At 54.5% G+C, this 17,299-nt stretch overlaps 2 protein-coding genes across 8 annotated transcripts in view; one reads left to right on the top strand and one right to left on the bottom strand.

Moving 5' to 3' along the window:
- Positions 1-667: 667 nt before the first annotated feature.
- On the top strand, positions 668-6,384 carry TMEM106C (transmembrane protein 106C). Of its 4 annotated transcripts, none has more exons than XM_028532083.2 (8): positions 668-749; positions 1,322-1,533; positions 2,789-2,852; positions 3,335-3,494; positions 3,593-3,733; positions 4,028-4,077; positions 4,533-4,586; positions 5,691-6,384. In XM_028532083.2, exons 2-8 carry the CDS (start codon positions 1,350-1,352, stop codon positions 5,785-5,787), a joined length of 750 nt encoding a protein of 249 aa, XP_028387884.1. In that variant the 5' UTR covers positions 668-749; positions 1,322-1,349; the 3' UTR covers positions 5,788-6,384. The 4 variants fall into 4 exon arrangements, with proteins under 4 accessions (XP_028387884.1, XP_028387885.1, XP_035875017.1 ...); XM_028532084.2 differs by having other exon boundaries at positions 742-854; XM_036019124.1 differs by lacking the exon at positions 668-749 and adding an exon at positions 757-845.
- Positions 6,385-10,320: 3,936 nt separating this feature from the next.
- COL2A1 (collagen type II alpha 1 chain) overlaps positions 10,321-17,299 on the bottom strand; it is a 30,829-nt gene continuing 23,850 nt past the window's right edge. For all 4 annotated transcript variants that reach the window (XM_036019119.1, XM_028532080.2, XM_036019120.1 and 1 more), the window contains 15 exons: positions 17,180-17,233; positions 16,680-16,733; positions 15,717-15,878; positions 15,358-15,465; positions 15,028-15,135; positions 14,611-14,664; positions 14,345-14,452; positions 14,181-14,234; positions 13,913-14,020; positions 13,567-13,620; positions 13,033-13,140; positions 12,389-12,677; positions 11,752-11,939; positions 11,175-11,417; positions 10,321-10,654 (listed from right to left, as the gene is read on the bottom strand). In XM_036019119.1, the coding sequence (XP_035875012.1) occupies positions 10,508-10,654; positions 11,175-11,417; positions 11,752-11,939; positions 12,389-12,677; positions 13,033-13,140; positions 13,567-13,620; positions 13,913-14,020; positions 14,181-14,234; positions 14,345-14,452; positions 14,611-14,664; positions 15,028-15,135; positions 15,358-15,465; positions 15,717-15,878; positions 16,680-16,733; positions 17,180-17,233 (1,839 nt within the window). In that variant the 3' untranslated portion in view covers positions 10,321-10,507. The remainder of the gene's footprint in view (positions 10,655-11,174; positions 11,418-11,751; positions 11,940-12,388; positions 12,678-13,032; positions 13,141-13,566; positions 13,621-13,912; positions 14,021-14,180; positions 14,235-14,344; positions 14,453-14,610; positions 14,665-15,027; positions 15,136-15,357; positions 15,466-15,716; positions 15,879-16,679; positions 16,734-17,179; positions 17,234-17,299) is intronic.

Raw genomic sequence — 17,299 nt, 5'->3', positions numbered from 1 at the left:
CCTCATTTCCCACCAACCCCAAGGGACGTCTGGTTATCCCGCACGTCTTCAGCGAGAATCCTAGTAGCCAGCATTCCCCTGACCCCTAATGCTTCCTCTTTGTAATTTTCCATCCACTGACCCTCAGCAGAAGGAGGAGAGAGAGATGGGAGTGGCAAAGCCCTGAAGGAGCCCAGCCTCGCTGTCCATTGTCAAGCAGGCCCCTCATTCACTCAGTTGAAAATCTCTCCTCTCCCCAGCATCATCCTGAGTAACCTTACCTGCCTAATGTCCGCCATCACTTCCTTCTGCTACGGGCTAAGCTCAACGTGGCAGCGCCTACAGACAAAACGCACTACAAATCCCTACGTGCGTGCCTTTTTTTGCGTGTGAAGGGCAGGACGAGGGAAGATTTGGTGTCTTCTGCATCTTTGTACCTTCAGCGTGTCTACACAGCCCCTGTGCTCAAAAACATAGTTGAGATTGGCTTTGACCGCCGGAGCCTTCCTATTCCTCCCCGGGCAGAGAGACATTCTGCTCAGGAAACTTGCCTGGAGCCTTTCCAGCGTTTCTGCGTAATCGCGGAGCACTGCGCGCTCTCCCCCACCCTCTCTGCGCGGTTTGCTCCCCCGCACTCTGCCGCCCTCTAGCGGCGCTGAGTGCTGGGCCGCGAAGAGCGCACGCGCGCTTGCTGCCATTCCCCGGATTGCTTGCAGGACATTCGGCGCGTGCGCACCGAGTGCGGGCAGCTCCGAGGACTCCAGAGGCAGGTAAACGCGCTGACGCGGGGAGGTGGCGGCCAGACAGCAGCTGCTGGGGGCTCGCACCTTGCAAGTCCAGGGACTCCGGCTTTCGCTCCGCCCTGAGCGAGTCTGGTGGGCTCCGAGCATTGCTTTTTGCGAGGGGGGGGGGCGGGGGGGGCGTGACCTGAGCCTGTGTCCCGGGGCTGAGAGGCGAAATGAGAGGATCTCTAAGGCCTGTCACCAATTTGGTGTCTGTTGTTTGTTCAGGAAGGTTTTCTTGAGGAGGGCTCCGAGTTTGCAAATAGTTTGGACGGGAAGGGGCAAAGCTGGATCGGGGGGAGCTGGGCTGTCCTGAGTCCTGGGTCGGTGAAGACCTGGGCAGGTTGGCCGAAGCGGCCCTGTTCCTCCGACCGTAAGAGGGGGTTGGGGAGCACTGCTACAAGATGAAGTCCTAGCAGAACTTGTGCAGGTCTTTGGGATCACACTCAAGACAGCAGTTTAGTCATTTTTGTGTTTTCAGTTGTCCTACTGATACAGTTTCTTCTCTCCTTGCTCAGTGTGGCCACTAACATGCACTGACTTGACTCTCTGCATCCTAGGACATGACACAGGTGGCACATCTCCGCCATGGGGTCCCAGCATTCCGCCTTCACTCTCCCTTTCTCCTACAAGCGAAAGAAAGATGACAGAGAGGATACGCTGGATGCACGGGAGCAGGAAGAAGCCATTGCCCAGTTCCCGTATGTGGAGTTCACTGGGCGGGACAGCATCACCTGTCTCACGTGCCAAGGGACAGGCTACATTCCAACAGGTGAGAAGCTTTGGTCATGAGAAGGTTGATTCCCTGGCAAGGATCTGTAAGTACCCACCGGGCTTCTCCTCTCTCCCAGACGGAGCTGTTATTCTAGCAGTAATACCGTAATTGTAGATGGTGCCCTGAACAGGAGCCAGCTCAGCTGACTTGATAAATTTGGGCAGGTTCCACAACTTCTCTTGGTTTCCTTATATTTGAAAGGCTTTCTTTTCTTCACTTCCACTGTTTTGTTGTTTCCTTGGTTTGGAACATTTGGTTTAGTTAAAGAACAAAAATTCAATCAAGTAAATTTGAAGATCGCATTGGCTTCGGCGAGTGATTCATAAATCAAACAGCATCCCATTTAACAAGTATAGAGAAGCCCCAAGGAGCTGTTCAGAGTGGAAAGCTTTTATAGGCTGAAACTGGGTTAGCAAAAGGAAAGTCGTTAGCAAAAGGAAAGAAAGAATTGTTTCAGGCAAGGGGGATTGTTCTTGGCGGGGGTGGGGGTGCGGGATGGAGAGGGTCCACAGGACAGATTGCACCATTGCTGGTGACCAGAAAATTCCAGACTGACTGATTAAGCTTACATTCCTGGAGAAGATTGAAACTGCAGTTGGGTCAGGTATTAAGTCTAGGTTCACTGTCATGGGCTTCAGCACAAATGACTCCGTTTTGGGCCTCTGGTTGTCTTTTAACAGTTTGCTGTAGATGGGTGGACAGGCACGTTTCTATTGTTCTCAGTTAAAAGACCTGGCACAGCTTTGGTTGGTGGGAGGTAGGGGACCACCCAGGAAGCTTCTGTTCAAAGGAAGCAGATGGTAAATCATTCACAACGTGTAAGATCTGAAAACTATGTATATCAAGTGGGGAGACAAAAACAAATGCTCTGGAGTGCAGCCCAGATTAGGTGCGGGATCATCTCTCTCGAAGGTGATCTTCAGAAAGTTGTAACAGTTTACATAGAGAGTCACAAAGATTTAGAGCTGTAAGAACCATCTCTACTCCAAAGCTTTCGTAATGGAGATGAGGAGACAGTGACCTAGGGAGGTGTTGCCTTCCCCAAGGCTATACAGGAAAGTCAGGACAAGATATTTTGTAATTTGTGGCACTTTCTATAGATTTGCTTGTTTATTAGACCCAAAATGTGAAACTGGTGTCTTAGAAACGTCTAATTCCAAATATTTTGTGGCCGGCCAGTGAGACGTGAAGGAAAGTATTGCTAAATCATAGGATTTATTTGACCAAAAATAATTGTTTGGCTCTTTTGTAGAGCAAGTGAATGAGCTGGTGGCTTTGATCCCTCACAGTGATCAGAGATTGCGCCCTCAGAGAACGTGAGTTGCTTGCCTCTCTCCTGTTAATACCTACTTCTACCCCTAGTCCCTTTTTATACATATGAAATGCCAGTTACCTTTTCTAAAACTTTGATCTGTTCTTGTAAATTCCTCCATTTCCTTAATACTATTTGCTCAAGAAAGGTATCTGCCCCTTTCAGTATCTGGGGTGGGGGGAAACTTGAAGCTAGGAACACTCTGAGGGCCAAGTGAAGGAACTGAATTGGAAGGAACTGGAGAAGGGCAGCATCCTGGGAGGTTAGGAGACATTCCTGTCCTCACAGCTGCTCTCTTCAGTGTCCCCTCCCAGAATGCAAACAGCAGAGGCTTCTGCCACTCTGCTCATTCTTGCCCCGTTGGTGGCTCCTAGCCCTCTGTACTTCCTGCCCCTCCCCCGTGATTCCTGGTTTTGCAGTGAACCTTAACTGATTGGACCTTGAAATCTGACTACCCGAGTGGGTCATGTGCTCTGTCATTTGCAGCAAACAGTATGTCCTCCTGTCTGTCCTGCTCTGTCTCCTGGCATTTGGTTTGGTGGCTTTCTTCCTGTTTCCTCATTCAGTCCTTGTGGATGATGATGGCATCAGAGTGATGAAAGTCACATTTAATAATCAGGACTCCCTTGTAATCCTCGCCATCAAGGTAAGACTTAGGGCCTCCCTTCCTGGGTTGTGCGCCTGCGAGTCTCGGGCCTCTGAGGAAACAAACTTACACTCGTTCCCTCACTTGCCCTGTTGCAGGCCACCCTCAAAATCAGGAACTCCAACTTCTACTCCGTGGCAGTGACCAGCCTGTCCAGCCAAGTTCAGTACATGAATACAGTCGTTGGGTCACATGTGACAACCAACACTTCCCTCATTCCACCTCGGAGCGAGCAATTGGTATGCTGTTTGTTTGGGTTTTTTCTTTTTTTGGATCCTTGCGCCATAGGCCTGAGAGTAGAGCAGGGGCTGTGGGGGTGCCATAGCCTCTTTACTTTCCCTTTCCTCTCATTTCCATTGGTAAGAGCTGGTTGATGAGAAAGACCTGATGGGCTCTGTCATTATGAGAAATTAGGGGGGGAATCACATACCCCCCTAATGGTAGAATGCTCCCAGGTCTTTGGATGCTGATGACAGTAATGTTCTGTGTCACTCCTGCGTGGCCACAGGCCAACTCTGGTGTTTTCTTTTCAGGTCAATTTTACTGTGCAGGCGGAGATGGGAGGCCCGTTTTCCTATGTGTAGTAAGGACGCCGTTCTCTGTGTGTGATGTCCGCCGCGGGGGGTGCGGCTGTACTCAGTTGATCAGGGCCGGTCCTGCCGGAAGCTCCAGCCTTTGGCCCATGGGTTTCCTAGCTGCGGCTGTCTTGAGCTTTTTTTTGGCGGGTGTGGTCTTTGATAATGTGACTGAAATGCTGAGATCTCTAAAGGAGAACCTTCAGCCGCTGGAACCATTCCTAAGCTCCAGCATTTATATATGATGGGTTTGAAAGAACAAAAAGTATCACGGGAGGGTACAAGGACTCTGGGGGCTGATGCACTGTGGTGAGCTGAGGTCGGGGGAGTCCGTGTGGGGAGGGGGTCCCCAATTGGGCTGCCTGCCCCTCCGTTTGACAGTGCAACTCAGCACTCTCCTGCTGATCTTCCTCTTTTTTTTTTTTAAACTAAACTGACTATTTCTGTATTTGCTGTTGGGCAGCTTCTTCTGCACGTTACCTGAAGTCCAGGTGCACAACATAGTGATCTTCATGAGGTATGTCACTCTCCTCCCTGTTCCATGGCCCTGGTGTTTGAGCCTGGACCTTCAGACTGTGTGAGCTTGCCGCCTCTGCCCAGGAGGTCCTATGGGACCCACAACACCGGGCACATGGCCAAAGAGGGGCGCCCACCACCTCCAGGCGCAGGCACGGCGAACTCTTGGTGTCCACTAGGTGCAATGTCCAACCCCCTTTGCAAACCACCAGAGACACAGCAAGCAGGTGTGCGGTGGAACCTCAGTTCTCAAACTTAATTCATTCCAGAAAACTATTCGAGGAGCCGATTTGTTCAAAACCCAAATCTCCTTTGTTTATCGCCTGAGAGACACGTGACTGATCATACGGGTGTCAGCATGGAAGGGCTGTCAGGTGGAGAATCAAAAACTGAAATTTTGTTGGACAGCCAAGATGTTTTCTCTGTGAACAACTTGGTCAAGAACCAAATTGTTCCAGAACTGAGATGTTTGAGAACATTCCCTGTGAAACAGGGCTAGTGTTGTGACCCTTTAGAACCCTAATAAGACTCGTAAGGAACAAAACGCTTTGTCAGGCATTTGGCTGGACTGACTCTCTAGCCACACAAAATACCATGTGTCTCGGACCTCTGGGGCACTCCTAGAGCCATGACTGTCACATCTGCAGACGACAGGGGTCTCTGCAGACACGTGCAACATGAGGGTGTAGAGCAAGGTTTCCCAGCCTCGGCGCTGTGGACACTCCAGGACAGATGATTGCTTGTTGCAGGGTGCTTTCCTGCACACTGTAGGGTGGGCACCTCACAGCACCCTGGCCTCTGCGCACCCGATGCCAGTAACACTTGCCGCCTCCTCCCCCCTCGGTTGTAGCAAACCAGAATGTCTCCAGACAGGGCCGGAAGTCCGTGGCGGGGTAAAACCGTCCCCAGTTGAGAATTGAGGCTTCTGTGGAAAGTCAGTGGGCGGCACAGCATCTCTGTGGGAGCAGAGAGATTCTCTTGCGTAACCGTGAAGATGGGATATTGGGTGTATACGTGGATTTTGTTGACTGAGTGTGCAAGACATTATTTGAGCAGTTTTTCTTATTTCATCTCAAAAACAGAATTCTTGGTTTCTTGTTCCTAGAACTTCAGTGAAGATTTCATACATTGGCCACATGACTGAGAGCTCCTTGGAGACGCATCACTATGTGGACTGTGGAAAAAATTCCTCAGCTGTTTAGAAACTGCTTTTGGTTCTTCCGTGGCAGCACCTGTCAAAAGAGAAACAGCATCTGCTTCCAGGGCCCGTACCTGCCCCAGGTGGTGGAGGTAGAGGAGGAACCAGTTCTGTTAGTCCCCAGCACACACCCTCCTGCCACTTGGGAGGAAAACTCAACTCCCTGGCACCACTGATGTTTCTCATCAACCAGCAGATCCACTGCCCAGCACCCAGTCTATGCCCAGCAAATAGTAGACACTCACGGCTCGAAGAACTTAATTCAGATCTTCTCAGCTGTTCCTGGAGCATTATGAATTGGAAGCCTGCCTTGGGACTAGGTTATAAACTGTGTTGGCACGGAGCCGGGACTGTCATTGCAGCTGCACAGCCATGTTCGGGACCATGGCTGCCCCGGCAGGGCCGCGGGGGCGGGGTGTTGGAATGCATAGAGAGCACAGACCACGCAGTGTGTAAAATCGTTTCGTCTCCCAAATGCTTAGTAACTGTTTTTTTAAGAAGCAGAACTTTTTTTTCCTTGTAGAAAGTTCTAATTGTTTTTACTAAGAGTCTATGTGGGGCTTGCTTTACCCTTCATCCACTGGCTGGAACATGGATTGGGGATTTGGTAGAAAAAATAAACCTGCTTTTGATTCCTCTTTGTCTCCTCTGCTTGCTGGGATATCTTAGACACCTCTGGGGGAATTGTGGGTGAGTTGCCGGCTAAGTAGGTTAGCACAGGCTGGGAGGGGAAGAGAAGGAACCCTCATTGTACTATTGCTGGAAGCTCCTGTCAGAGAAAAACAGCCTCACCTTTCTCCTTCTGCCTCTGCTGGTACAGGCCGCCCTGTTGCTGTTCCCGAACAGAACACTGCGCCCCCTAGAGGTTGGAAGAGGTAGGGCAGAGACGCCAGAGGAGTGAAGCTGCTTCCTGGGAAGGAATAACTGTCCCCACCAACTGGCTGCCATTTGGGTTAAGAGGGCCTGGTTTGAGTTTGACAGTTTCTTGAAAAGTCTCCAAGCCCGGTCGTCAAACTGGACAATGGCAGAGGATGTAGTTGGGAAGCTTGAGTACCCAGATTTCAGAACACAGCCAGGATGGACTCAGGAAACAGCCACCGGTGGTGCCAGGGGATCCGTATCAGTCCTCATCCCTCTAGCCTGGTCTGCAATATTTGCTTAGTGATTCTGACACCCTGAGCCTTTATTTAACGAAGGCTACATTTGGGGACTATTGACCCGCTCACATTGACTGTGATGGGGTAACCCAAACGCTGAGGGTTGAAAGCTGCCTTTCAGGTTGCTCAGTGGTCTGTGTGGACACAATGGTGGTGACTGTTCTGCGTGTCGGTGATGGGCCTCGACCTGCGTGCAAGCGGGTGTCTGCCGTGCCTGAGAACACTGCCCTGAGCACGTGAAGGTGCTCGCATGGCTACAGTGTCTCTTCAGTTTTCCCGTTTTCCAAATAGCCTCGAGTATATATTTCGTGTAATTTTTGGAAAGACTACTCATATAGGTACTTAAGTTTTAATAATTTTTGTGACTGTGCCTCAAAACATTTCTTCTCAATATTACCTTTAAATATTATATATATGTATGTATATGTGCATATATATATATATATATATATATATATATAGTAGAGGGAAAGGGAGGGAGAAAGAGGAGGAGAGAAATGTCCCTTGGTCGCCTCTCCCACGTGTCCCCCTGACCTGCACTCAAACCGACGGCCCCTTGCTGTGCAGGACAACACAAACCAGCCGAGCCACACTAGCCAGGGCCCAGTATCACCTTAGACCCAGCTATGATATTCAAATGAAAGCATTTAATTGTTTTCAACAGAGCCCTAAGTCTGACCTCATAATGCTACGGCTTCTCAAACCTATTTATATTCTCGGCATCCCGGCTGCTCCTCTGGATGCTCTGCATAGTATGCCTCGCCGTCTGTCAGTTCCCAAACACACGCATACAGTCTGCTCTTGGCAACACCGGGGAGAAGGGGAGGGGAGGTGACGGCTCCGGTGTCATTGCCACCATCATTGGATTTCTGATGGACTGGAATTTGGAAAGAATGTGTTTCCTGGAAATGAGGCTTCATCAGAGATCTCGTTTTCTCTGTAGCCTCTGGCTTGGCCTCTCCTGTAACCCCTCTCTTTGCTCTCTAACCACTTACACTGTGTCACCTGGTTGAAATCCCCATTTGTTCATTTACTCATTCCAAAAAAGTATTTGTTGAGCACCTGCTGTATGCTAAGGATTGCATTTTCTGATGTGTTTTGTCTGGAGTCATAGCTAGAAGTTTAAAATGTTATCACCAGCCTTTTATACTCACCAGCCCCCATCTCTTCCTCAACCCTAGTTCCCCCAAAGCAGGATCCCCGCTGTCCTTGGCTCCACTGTCTATGGGTTCTAAACCCAAGTGTGAGAGAAATTACTGAAAGAATCTGCCTACTTATAAATGCCCTACATGAAGCCTAAGGGGTCTCAAGTATTTCCTCTGTGCAAAATAATCCTCACTCTTTGTCTTTATAAGAGTCTTCATCACCTCAAAAGCACTCTTTTAAGGTTCTCTCTGTGTTCCTTCAGTTGTTTAGAAGGGGAAACTATTTCAGAACTTGTTCTGTCACTTACCCAGGATCTAGGGAACTTGAGTCTTAGCTGGAGCTCTGACTCCTAGTTAAAAGCCTTCAGATGTTTTTGTAGAGACGAGAAAGCACAAGAGAGGACACGTAATCTGACTGAGGCCTCACGATTAGTATACCAGGTTTGTCTGGGCAATCCCGCCAGGGTCAGCATTTCTGTACGACAGGTTATTCTTACTGCAGAGACCTTTGACCTTTCCTGGGGCATCTGCAGAGACCTTTGACCTTTCCTGGGGCATCGGGGACCTGCAGGGATTAACACAAACCCGGTCGCTCTCCCCTTCTGCTCTGGTCCAGGCCGGGTCAGGGGCACCAACAGTAAGTTGCATGGCACCACATTTCGATTTGACCACAGGGAGGCATGGTTTGCTGTTCCTCTGCTTCTCTTCCCTTGAGCTCCACCTCTGGTTCACTCCTTGATTACTGTGTCACAGTAACTATAATTTCCAGGTGCCCAGGAAGTGGGTGGGCAGCGAGGGATCACCTTGGTATCCTGGTTCAAATGGGACTTTATTTACAAAGGTCTGAGGTTCTGGTCACAGCCTGCTGAGCTGCTTTAGTAAGAATAGTAGCCTGATGCCGCTGCGGGGAGCTAAGTGAACTAGGAAGCGGGATGGGCTCTTGGAGTGGGCTGGACTGGCTCACACCTCACTCCCCTCTGCGGTCCATGGGTCATCTAGGGAAATGTTTCAGTGAGCATCTCTACCCCTTGCTGCTCTCCCCTGTCCCCCAATTAGCTCTCCAGATAGATGGAAGCATTATTTTATTTTAAAGATTATTTTGGCATTTTTTCCATTACCATTTTTCCCCTTATACCCCTTCCCTGCCATAATCACCACACTGTTGAGCTTGTACGGAGGGATTGAGCTAAAAGGAAATGGGACTCGTGGACAGTGGTTCATTTTAAATTATGAACTAGCCCTCTCTAGTGAAGAAGGTGACTGCATCCTCATTTTTGCCGCACATACAGAAGTCATCAGAAAGCAAGGGACACCTGAGGACAGGGAGAGATAGAAGGCTGCCTATTCATAGGCCTGATATCGGGAGGGAGGGAGTCCAAGGAAGCTTTAAGTGTAGGAAAGGAGGTAGGACGGGGCCAGAGGCACAGGGGCAGGAAAGAGGAATAAGGGGTGGGTTAAGCGTTTAACACTCCCACCTCTCCTTGACCTGAAAGTCTTTTTAAAAAGACACAAATAAGTAGGCCACCAAGATTGTCTGATTGTGAGCGCTTAGCATGGGCCGCTTCCCTCCTGCCCCCTCCTGGCACCCCGCCCCCCACCAGCGTCTCTAACCTTTCCCACCCAGCCAGACGTAGCCCACAGTGTCCCGTCCCCTGAGCTCCGAGCAGACCACTCCTCCCGCACTAATCCACCCGAGTCCTGTTCGTGTTCACTCTCCAGAACAAGGCCATCCCTCTCTGTGCCTCCCTTCCCAAATCTCGGTCTCGGGCCCCAGTTCACCCCTGGGCTCCACACAGAGCCGAGGTTTACAAGAAGGGGCAAATTCGTGTTTGCGTGAGGTCACTGAACCAGGCGGTGCGGGGGGCTTCGGTGCCCTTCCCCGTTGGTTGAGAAGTCAACAGAAGCAGGCCTTAGGGTGGCTGTCGGATCATGCTACAGAATCAAGGACTGACGAAAAATGAAGAATAAAACCCAAGTCGATGTGTACTTTCCAACAATTTTTTTGTTTTTAATATCAATTGATGTTTTAAAAAATACAGAGGTGTTTGACACAGAATAGCACCATTGTGTGGGGGACACAGTTCCTGCGCCCCGCACCTGAAGGGGGTCTTCTCAGCCTGGGCCGGGGGTCGTCACTCAGGGGGCGTTTGACTCACACCAGTTAGTTTCCTGCCTCTGCTTTGACCCAAAGGTCTCGCAGGAAGACAATAAATAAATAGAACACCGAGATTTTATTTTGCAGTCTGCCCAGTTCAGGTCTCTTAGAACGAGAGGGGAGAAGAGTCCAGACTGTGAACAGTTGGGGTGAATGGACATCAGGTCAGGTCAGCCATTCAGTGCAGAGTCCTAGAGTGACTGGGATTGGAAAGTACTTGGGTCCTTTAGGTTTGCAATGGGTCGTGTTGTTTCTGGGTTCGGGTTTTTACAAGAAGCAGACAGGCCCTATGTCCACACCAAATTCCTGCTCGGGCCCTCCGATGTCCATGGGTGCAATGTCAATGATGGGGAGGCGCGAGGTCTTCTGCGACCGGTACTCGATCATAGTCTTGCCCCACTTACCGGTGTGTTTCTGGGGGGTGAAAGAGAGGAGATGTTATTCAGCGGATGCCTTGCTATCCAATACCAGCTGCCCAGGACCCCAAAGCTGAGCATCGCAGAGCACCAAGTGCAAACACACTCAGTGCTCCTTAGGCCTCTTCTTAGCTGGCCAGGACCCACTGCACCTCCACTCCTATCCTTCTCAGCAGGGCCTCCTCCACCCTGCCCTTCTCCTCTTTCCCACTCCCCACTGTGAGCTCCCACCTGGGACCCCCCATCACTCCTGCACATGGTTGGCCTGTAAGCATTATGGCAATCCTCCTCCAAGAGTCATTGGACACGCCAGGTGAGGCCTTATTTCCCCTGGCCCAAGGGAGAACACATACACCTCTCCCTCACCTGTCACTCTGCATGTCTTCTCTGCATAACTGCTCACACTCACGCCTCTTGTGAGCCCATCACTGGGGGACCACAACACCGCCACCCACTCTAGCCTGAGCCCTGGGCCCGCGGCAGCTCATCTCCCTGGCAGCTCCTGCTAGCCAACTCACCGTGCAGCCATCCTTCAGGACGGTGTACGTGAACCTGCTGTTGCCCTCTGCCCGGATCTCCACGTCGTTGGAACCCTGAATGAGCAGGGCCTTCTTGAGGTTGCCAGCTGCTTCGTCCAGGTAGGCGATGCTGTTCTTGCAGTGGTAAGTGATGTTCTGGGAGCCCTCGGTGGACAGCAGGCGCAGGAAGGTCATCTGGACGTTGGCAGTGTTGGGAGCCAGGTTGTCATCCCCATAGCTGAACTGTTAGGGCGGAAAGCAGTGGTATGAGGCCCTGGAGTGGCACTCAGTGGGACCAAGGGCTTCAGGGACTGCCGAGTGTTCAGGGTCCAGAAGAGCTGAGGAGGGTTGGGGGTAGGTTGCTGGGAGGACACGTTTGCTTCCAGGGTGTACAGCAAGCCTCCAAGGGCCCCCTCCTCCACTTCTAAATGCAGGAAAACACGATTCTTCATCTTTCATTCCTTACAAGCCCCAAAGGAAACTGGTGAGAATGTAGGCAAGGTGCTAAAAACCTCCAGGGAGGAAGAAGAGCAAGATCTGAGAAGCCACCTCTGGCCTAGAGCAGCCGGGCACTCACGTGGAAGCCACCGTTGATGGTTTCTCCAAACCAGATATGTTTCTTGTCCTTGCTCTTGCTGCTCCACCAGTTCTTCTTGGGAACGTTCGCTGGGTTGGGGTAGACGCAGGTCTCGCCAGTCTCCATGTTGCAGAAAACCTTCATGGCGTCCAAGGTGCAGCCCTGGTTGGGGTCGATCCAGTAGTCTCCTGCAGGGGGAGGAGGTGGCACCCCATCAGGGCTCAGACAGGCACAGACACACCCTCTAGAGAGGGCCAGAGACAGAAAGGCCTATGGGACACCAAAGGGAGAAGAGCAGGGTGTGAGGGCCGCATGTGGCCCAAGGGAGAGGAAATGGAGAGGTCAAGGGGCAAGGAGAGCGGAAGAGGAAAGTTCGGTGCTAAGCAGGCGTGTGAGTGATAGGACAGGATCAGTGCCTGCCCGGTGGATGGAACTCTACCCTGAAGTCACTCAGCATGTAGCCATGGCAGGGCAGGAGCTGGGGCCACAGTTTATTGGCTGTGAAATGGGGAAGCAGGCACCTGCCAGAACCTTCCAGGCCTGCCTGTGGCCTCCCCTGGGGTGCCTTCTGGAAGGAGTCATGCCCAGTGGTCTGACTTCCTGCTCTCCGGGGCGGGGGTCCGGCCTGCAGGCTCACCGCTCTTCCATTCAGGGTGGCAGAGTTTCAGGTCCCGGCAGGTGCGAGCAGGGTTCTTGCGGGAGCCCTCGGGGCTGCGGATGCTCTCAATCTGGTTGTTGAGGGACTTGAGTGTGGCATCCACCTCGGCGTCATGCTGCCTCAGGTTGCCGGCTGCCTGGTCGGCCCGCATGTACTGCATGGGGTCGGGACCTTTCTCTCTCCCGCCTAAGCCGGCAAAGGCTGACATGTCAATGCCAGGGCCAGGGGGACCTGGAGGGCCAGGGGGTCCAGGATTTCCAGGAGGACCCTGCAGCAGGAAACAGAAATCAGCCAGGAATTGTGAGAAGACATCCTTCCTCTGTCCATCCCCACCTGCTAAGATGCACTTGAGTGTTTTCTTCCCAGACCCACTGGGGAAGGGGTACAGCAGGCCAGGACCAAGAAAACCATATAGAACCTGCCCTATTTCTTCACTAGCTCCTCTCTTCTGTGTCCCAACACCAATCAGGGGCCCTCTGAACCTCCAGGGAGACCCCAGAATAGAGGATACCATCACCACTAGCTGTAGGCTGGTGTCCCAAGAGGCCAATAGCACCAGAAGGCTCAAGCCTCTAGGATGCTGAGGACATGCCAGAGAGCAGGGCAGCAGCCAGGACACTTACCGCAGGGCCTGTTTCTCCTGAACGTCCACGGGGGCCAGGAGGCCCAATGGGGCCAGGAATTCCATTAGCACCATCTTTGCCAGAGGGACCGACGGGGCCAGGAGGACCCTGCAGGCCAGGAGAGAGACAGGCGGTGAGAGGGCAGCCATCCGCAAAGGGGAGGTCGGGGGGAGCAGGGGCTGGGTAGATGCCCGCTCTGATGGCGCTAGCCACGCTGCTCCCAACTCTTCCCCGTTCTGGGCCACAGAACCCCAAACTGGTCTCTATTTGGCCAAGAGCCAGCAGGACAGCTTCACACTCCCCTGCCCTCCTAAGCTCCCCTTTTGTAAAATCCTATTCCTTGGGAGCTCCTTTTTCCTCTTCACTCTACCTGTGACCTCAGGGGCTTTTCCGGCCAGAGCCACACTGAGACAGTCCTACTTCTGCTGCTGAGCGAGGCCCGCTGAGCCCAAGGCTTCCCCAGAAGCAGACAATCGGACACCTGGCCAGTGCCCTGGCCCCACCCCTGAGGAAGGGTTCACTCGTCTCACTTACTCTAGGGCCAGAAGGACCAGCAGGACCAGAAGCACCTTGGTCTCCAGAAGGACCCTGTGCAGAAGGAAGAGGCAAAGGTCAGAGGTCAGCACAGACAGGGCCCCATCATCCAGGATAGGGAGCCTCCTTGAATGCACATACGTATGTAGAGAGAGAAAAACAGAGTTGGAGGAGTAGGTGTGTGTCCCACCCCCCATTCCCCTTCCACTTGCTCCTCCTTCCAGCCCTGAAGAAGTCCTGGGAATCCCTTAGGATGATCCCAAGCTGTCTTAGCAGTGTGGGAAAACTCAAGCGGGCCGGAGCAGCAGGGGCCCTTGGGGAGCCCAGCATAGGTGGCAGCACTCACAGGAGGGCCGGGAAGACCCTGCAGACCAGTGAAGCCACGGTGTCCCTTCAGCCCCCTCTCGCCGGCCTCTCCAGTTTCTCCTTTGTCACCTCGGGGGCCTTGAGGGCCCTGGGAACAAGATAGACAGACACAGGCTGGGTCAGCTTAGGCTGGGCAGGAGCCCTCTGCTGGCCTCACATGAGCCAAGGAGTCCAGGACGCCCTGGGCACCCGCTGCCCTCCCGGCCTGCCCCTGTCGGGAGCCCAGGTCAGGACACTCAGATACTCACTGGGATTCCTCGGGCTCCCGCTGGTCCTGCTGGTCCCATGGGTCCTTGCGCACCCTGGGAGAAGAGAGGAGGAGCGGTGTCAGAGCAAGGCCCGGGCAGGGACAGCCCTGCTCTGTGTCTGCCCTTGGGCCAGGCACCAAGACTGCGGCTCCCACGATACTCACAGCTTCTCCTCGGTCTCCCTGCTTGCCAGTTGGGCCGGCGGGGCCAGGAGAGCCGGGGGGCCCAGGGGCTCCAGGAGCACCCAAGGGACCAGTCTCACCACGATCACCCTGTCAGGAAAGAGGTCTCAGGCTCAGAGAAGGATGTTTCAGAAGAGGCAAGGGTGTCCTTCCAGACTGACAAAACTCTGACCCCATCCTGCAGACCTACTAGGCCCAATGGAATAATCTCCCGGTCCAACTGCCTGTAGAGACCCCCAGATATTCACCTTGACTCCAGCTGCACCATCTCTGCCGGGGGGGCCGTCAGCACCAGGGCTTCCCTGGGCAAAGGGAAACAAGATGTCATTAGACCAGGCCCTGCCCACCTCCCGCTCGCTCCCCTGTCCTCCCCTCAGAAGCCCAGGCTTCTCTCTGTCCACCTGAAGCGTTGGAGCCAAAGCTCTCTCACAGCGCTCCCTCTGTCCTCCCCCACCCCCCCGTGTACCCAGGTCTAAGTCCCCGTGCCCTCCTCCCTCCCATCACCACCTTCCCTGTGCACCCGAGTGCCTGAGTCTCTCAGCCACGGCCCACCCCGTCACCCCCTTCCCCAGGGCAGCAGGACTGGGCCTGCCTGGCCCGGCACAGAGACGCTCAGGGCTCCTCTCCCTAGTCAGGACCAGCCCCCAGCGGGTCCCACCACTCACCTCTCGTCCAGGCTCACCAGCAGGACCAGTTAGGCCAGGAGGACCCACGGGGCCAGGGGGACCTCTGTCTCCAGACGCACCAGGAGCTCCCTGCTTGCCAGGCTCACCCTGAAGGGACAATGACGATGATGAGCGTGGACTCTAAGTGTCCCTGCCCAGGAGCCTTTCTGGGGAAAGGGCTGAACAGGGGACAGTTCCAAGGGTGCTGTGCGGGTGGAAGCCTTGGGGTAGCATTGCTTCTGCGGAGGCCGGGCCACCGCGTCAGGAGCCCTGAGTGAGGAGCTCCCGGCCTGAGCCCAGCTCGTCCAGAGGAGGGTGCGCCTCACTCACCGATGGGCCAGGCAGGCCGGGGAATCCCCTCTCACCACGCTGCCCGGGGAGACCAACGATGCCCCTCTGACCAGCCAGACCCTGGGGGCCTGGAGGACCGTCGGGACCCTAGGAGAAAGGGGGGGACATGAGAACTTAAGAGCTGACACAAAGCACCCACCCACCCACCCACAGCGGCCTGGCTGCCTGCTCCTCAGGAGGCGGCACTCCACGTACACGGCTCTGCTCTGCTCCCCACCCTGCACCCCAGCCCCTGCTCCCTGTTCCCCCAACTCCGTGCTCTGTGAGCTCAGAACCCTCTCACACCCTGGGCCCTGGGCTGGGCCCTGGGCTGGGCCCAGGTCTGACGAGGGACTTACAGAGGGACCATCATCTCCAGGCTCTCCCTTCTCGCCAGGGAGTCCGGCAGGACCTTGGAGGCCAGGGTCACCAGCTCGGCCAGGGGGGCCACTGTCTCCTCGGGCACCTTTAGGACCATCTTTTCCAGAAGGACCAGGGGGACCAGGGGGTCCAGGGTTACCCTAGGAGAAGCAAACACAAGAAGTGAGAACTCAACTCACCCTGGCCCGTCTGGGTTGCCAAAGCCACTGTGGTCCCAGGGACAGCAGTTTCCCTTTGGGGGAAGGGCAGCGTGACCCCCCACCCCCACCCTAGGGTCCCTCTTCAATCTTCTCTCCCAAGTGAGGGCTCTGGGCGGCCAGCCCTGGCTTCTCCAACCCCTGCATGGTTTGCTTTTCCTGGTCTACTTGGAGTTCCTCTTGCCTCCTTCCCTTTGGCCTCAATTCCCCCCACCCCACCTTGGCCCTTCCTCAAGGACCAGCTCAAAGCCAGCTCCTCTGCCCCCTCGGCCTATGCACCTGCTCCCCCTGTTTTGGTGGTGGTGGTGGTGGTGGTGGTGAGCTGGGCGACTTTTCCTGATAGTTCCACCCTCCACTGCACCTCCCTAAGGACACGATGCATGACGAGCACAGGCTCAGGTGCAGAGCGTGCTTGAGAAATGTGTGTCCATGACCAAGGCAATCACTGGCACCTCTGGCAGCCCCATCCTGCCCTCCAAGCCAGAAGTCTGAGGGGTCGAGCCCCAGCCAGCCAGCTGGGAAGGGTGCCCATAGCCAACAAGAAGGGCACCCCCTGCTTCCAGATGTCTACATGGGGAGTGGGTCCCCACGGCCGATTAGCTACTCCTCCCAGAAGAGGAAATGGACACAAGGGGGTGAGCCTGGGCTCTCTGGGACCCTGTCAGGAACACTGCGCAAGACTCTGCAGCCCCTGCCTGTGCCTCGAGCGCCCAGAGGAAGGAACCAGCCAGGAGTGGCACTTACATTGGAGCCTGGGGGTCCGACGCGGCCAGCAGCTCCGGGGAACCCGGTGGCTCCCTGTGGAGAGAGAGGAGAGCCCCTGAGTCCTTCAGTCCCTCAGGAAGCCGGAGGATGTGTTGTAGGGTCTTAGAAGCCAGAATGCAAAGGGGTGAGGGGAGCTAAGAGAGGAAAAAGGGCCTGGGGGTGTGGCCACAGGACCGGGCAGCTGCCGCTCCTCCACCTTGGGGCCCTACAGGGGACACCCGGCTACACACTCAGCACCCAGGGCTGGGTCTCCCGGGATCGCTGCACACCAGCAGAGGGGGTGCACTCCTTCAGGATGGACTCAGGCTGGGGCAAGAGCAGGACTGAGGAAGAAGGAGGTGGGCGAATCCCAGAACGCCGCAGTGGAACCTCTGCGTCCTGGCTGTCTTTGTGGAGTCAGGTGGGGCGTGAGAGAAGCTGCTGTGCCCACAGATCCCTCCCCACCAACCTGGGTCAGGGCGGGACGGGGCCTCACTCACCGGGGGGCCTTGTGCACCTCGGGCTCCTTTAGGACCAGTCACACCGGTGGGACCCTGGGAAAGGAGGAGGAGGAGGAGAGAGGGTGAGGCCTGGTCGCCCGGGGAAGGACCTGAACCCCA

Source organism: Phyllostomus discolor, chromosome 2 (assembly GCF_004126475.2).
Source record: "Phyllostomus discolor isolate MPI-MPIP mPhyDis1 chromosome 2, mPhyDis1.pri.v3, whole genome shotgun sequence".
In the NCBI taxonomy this organism is placed as follows: Eukaryota; Metazoa; Chordata; class Mammalia; order Chiroptera; family Phyllostomidae; genus Phyllostomus; species Phyllostomus discolor.
The sequence above is the reverse complement of the archived record's forward strand: the minus strand, read 5'-3'. Positions and strand labels throughout refer to the sequence as shown.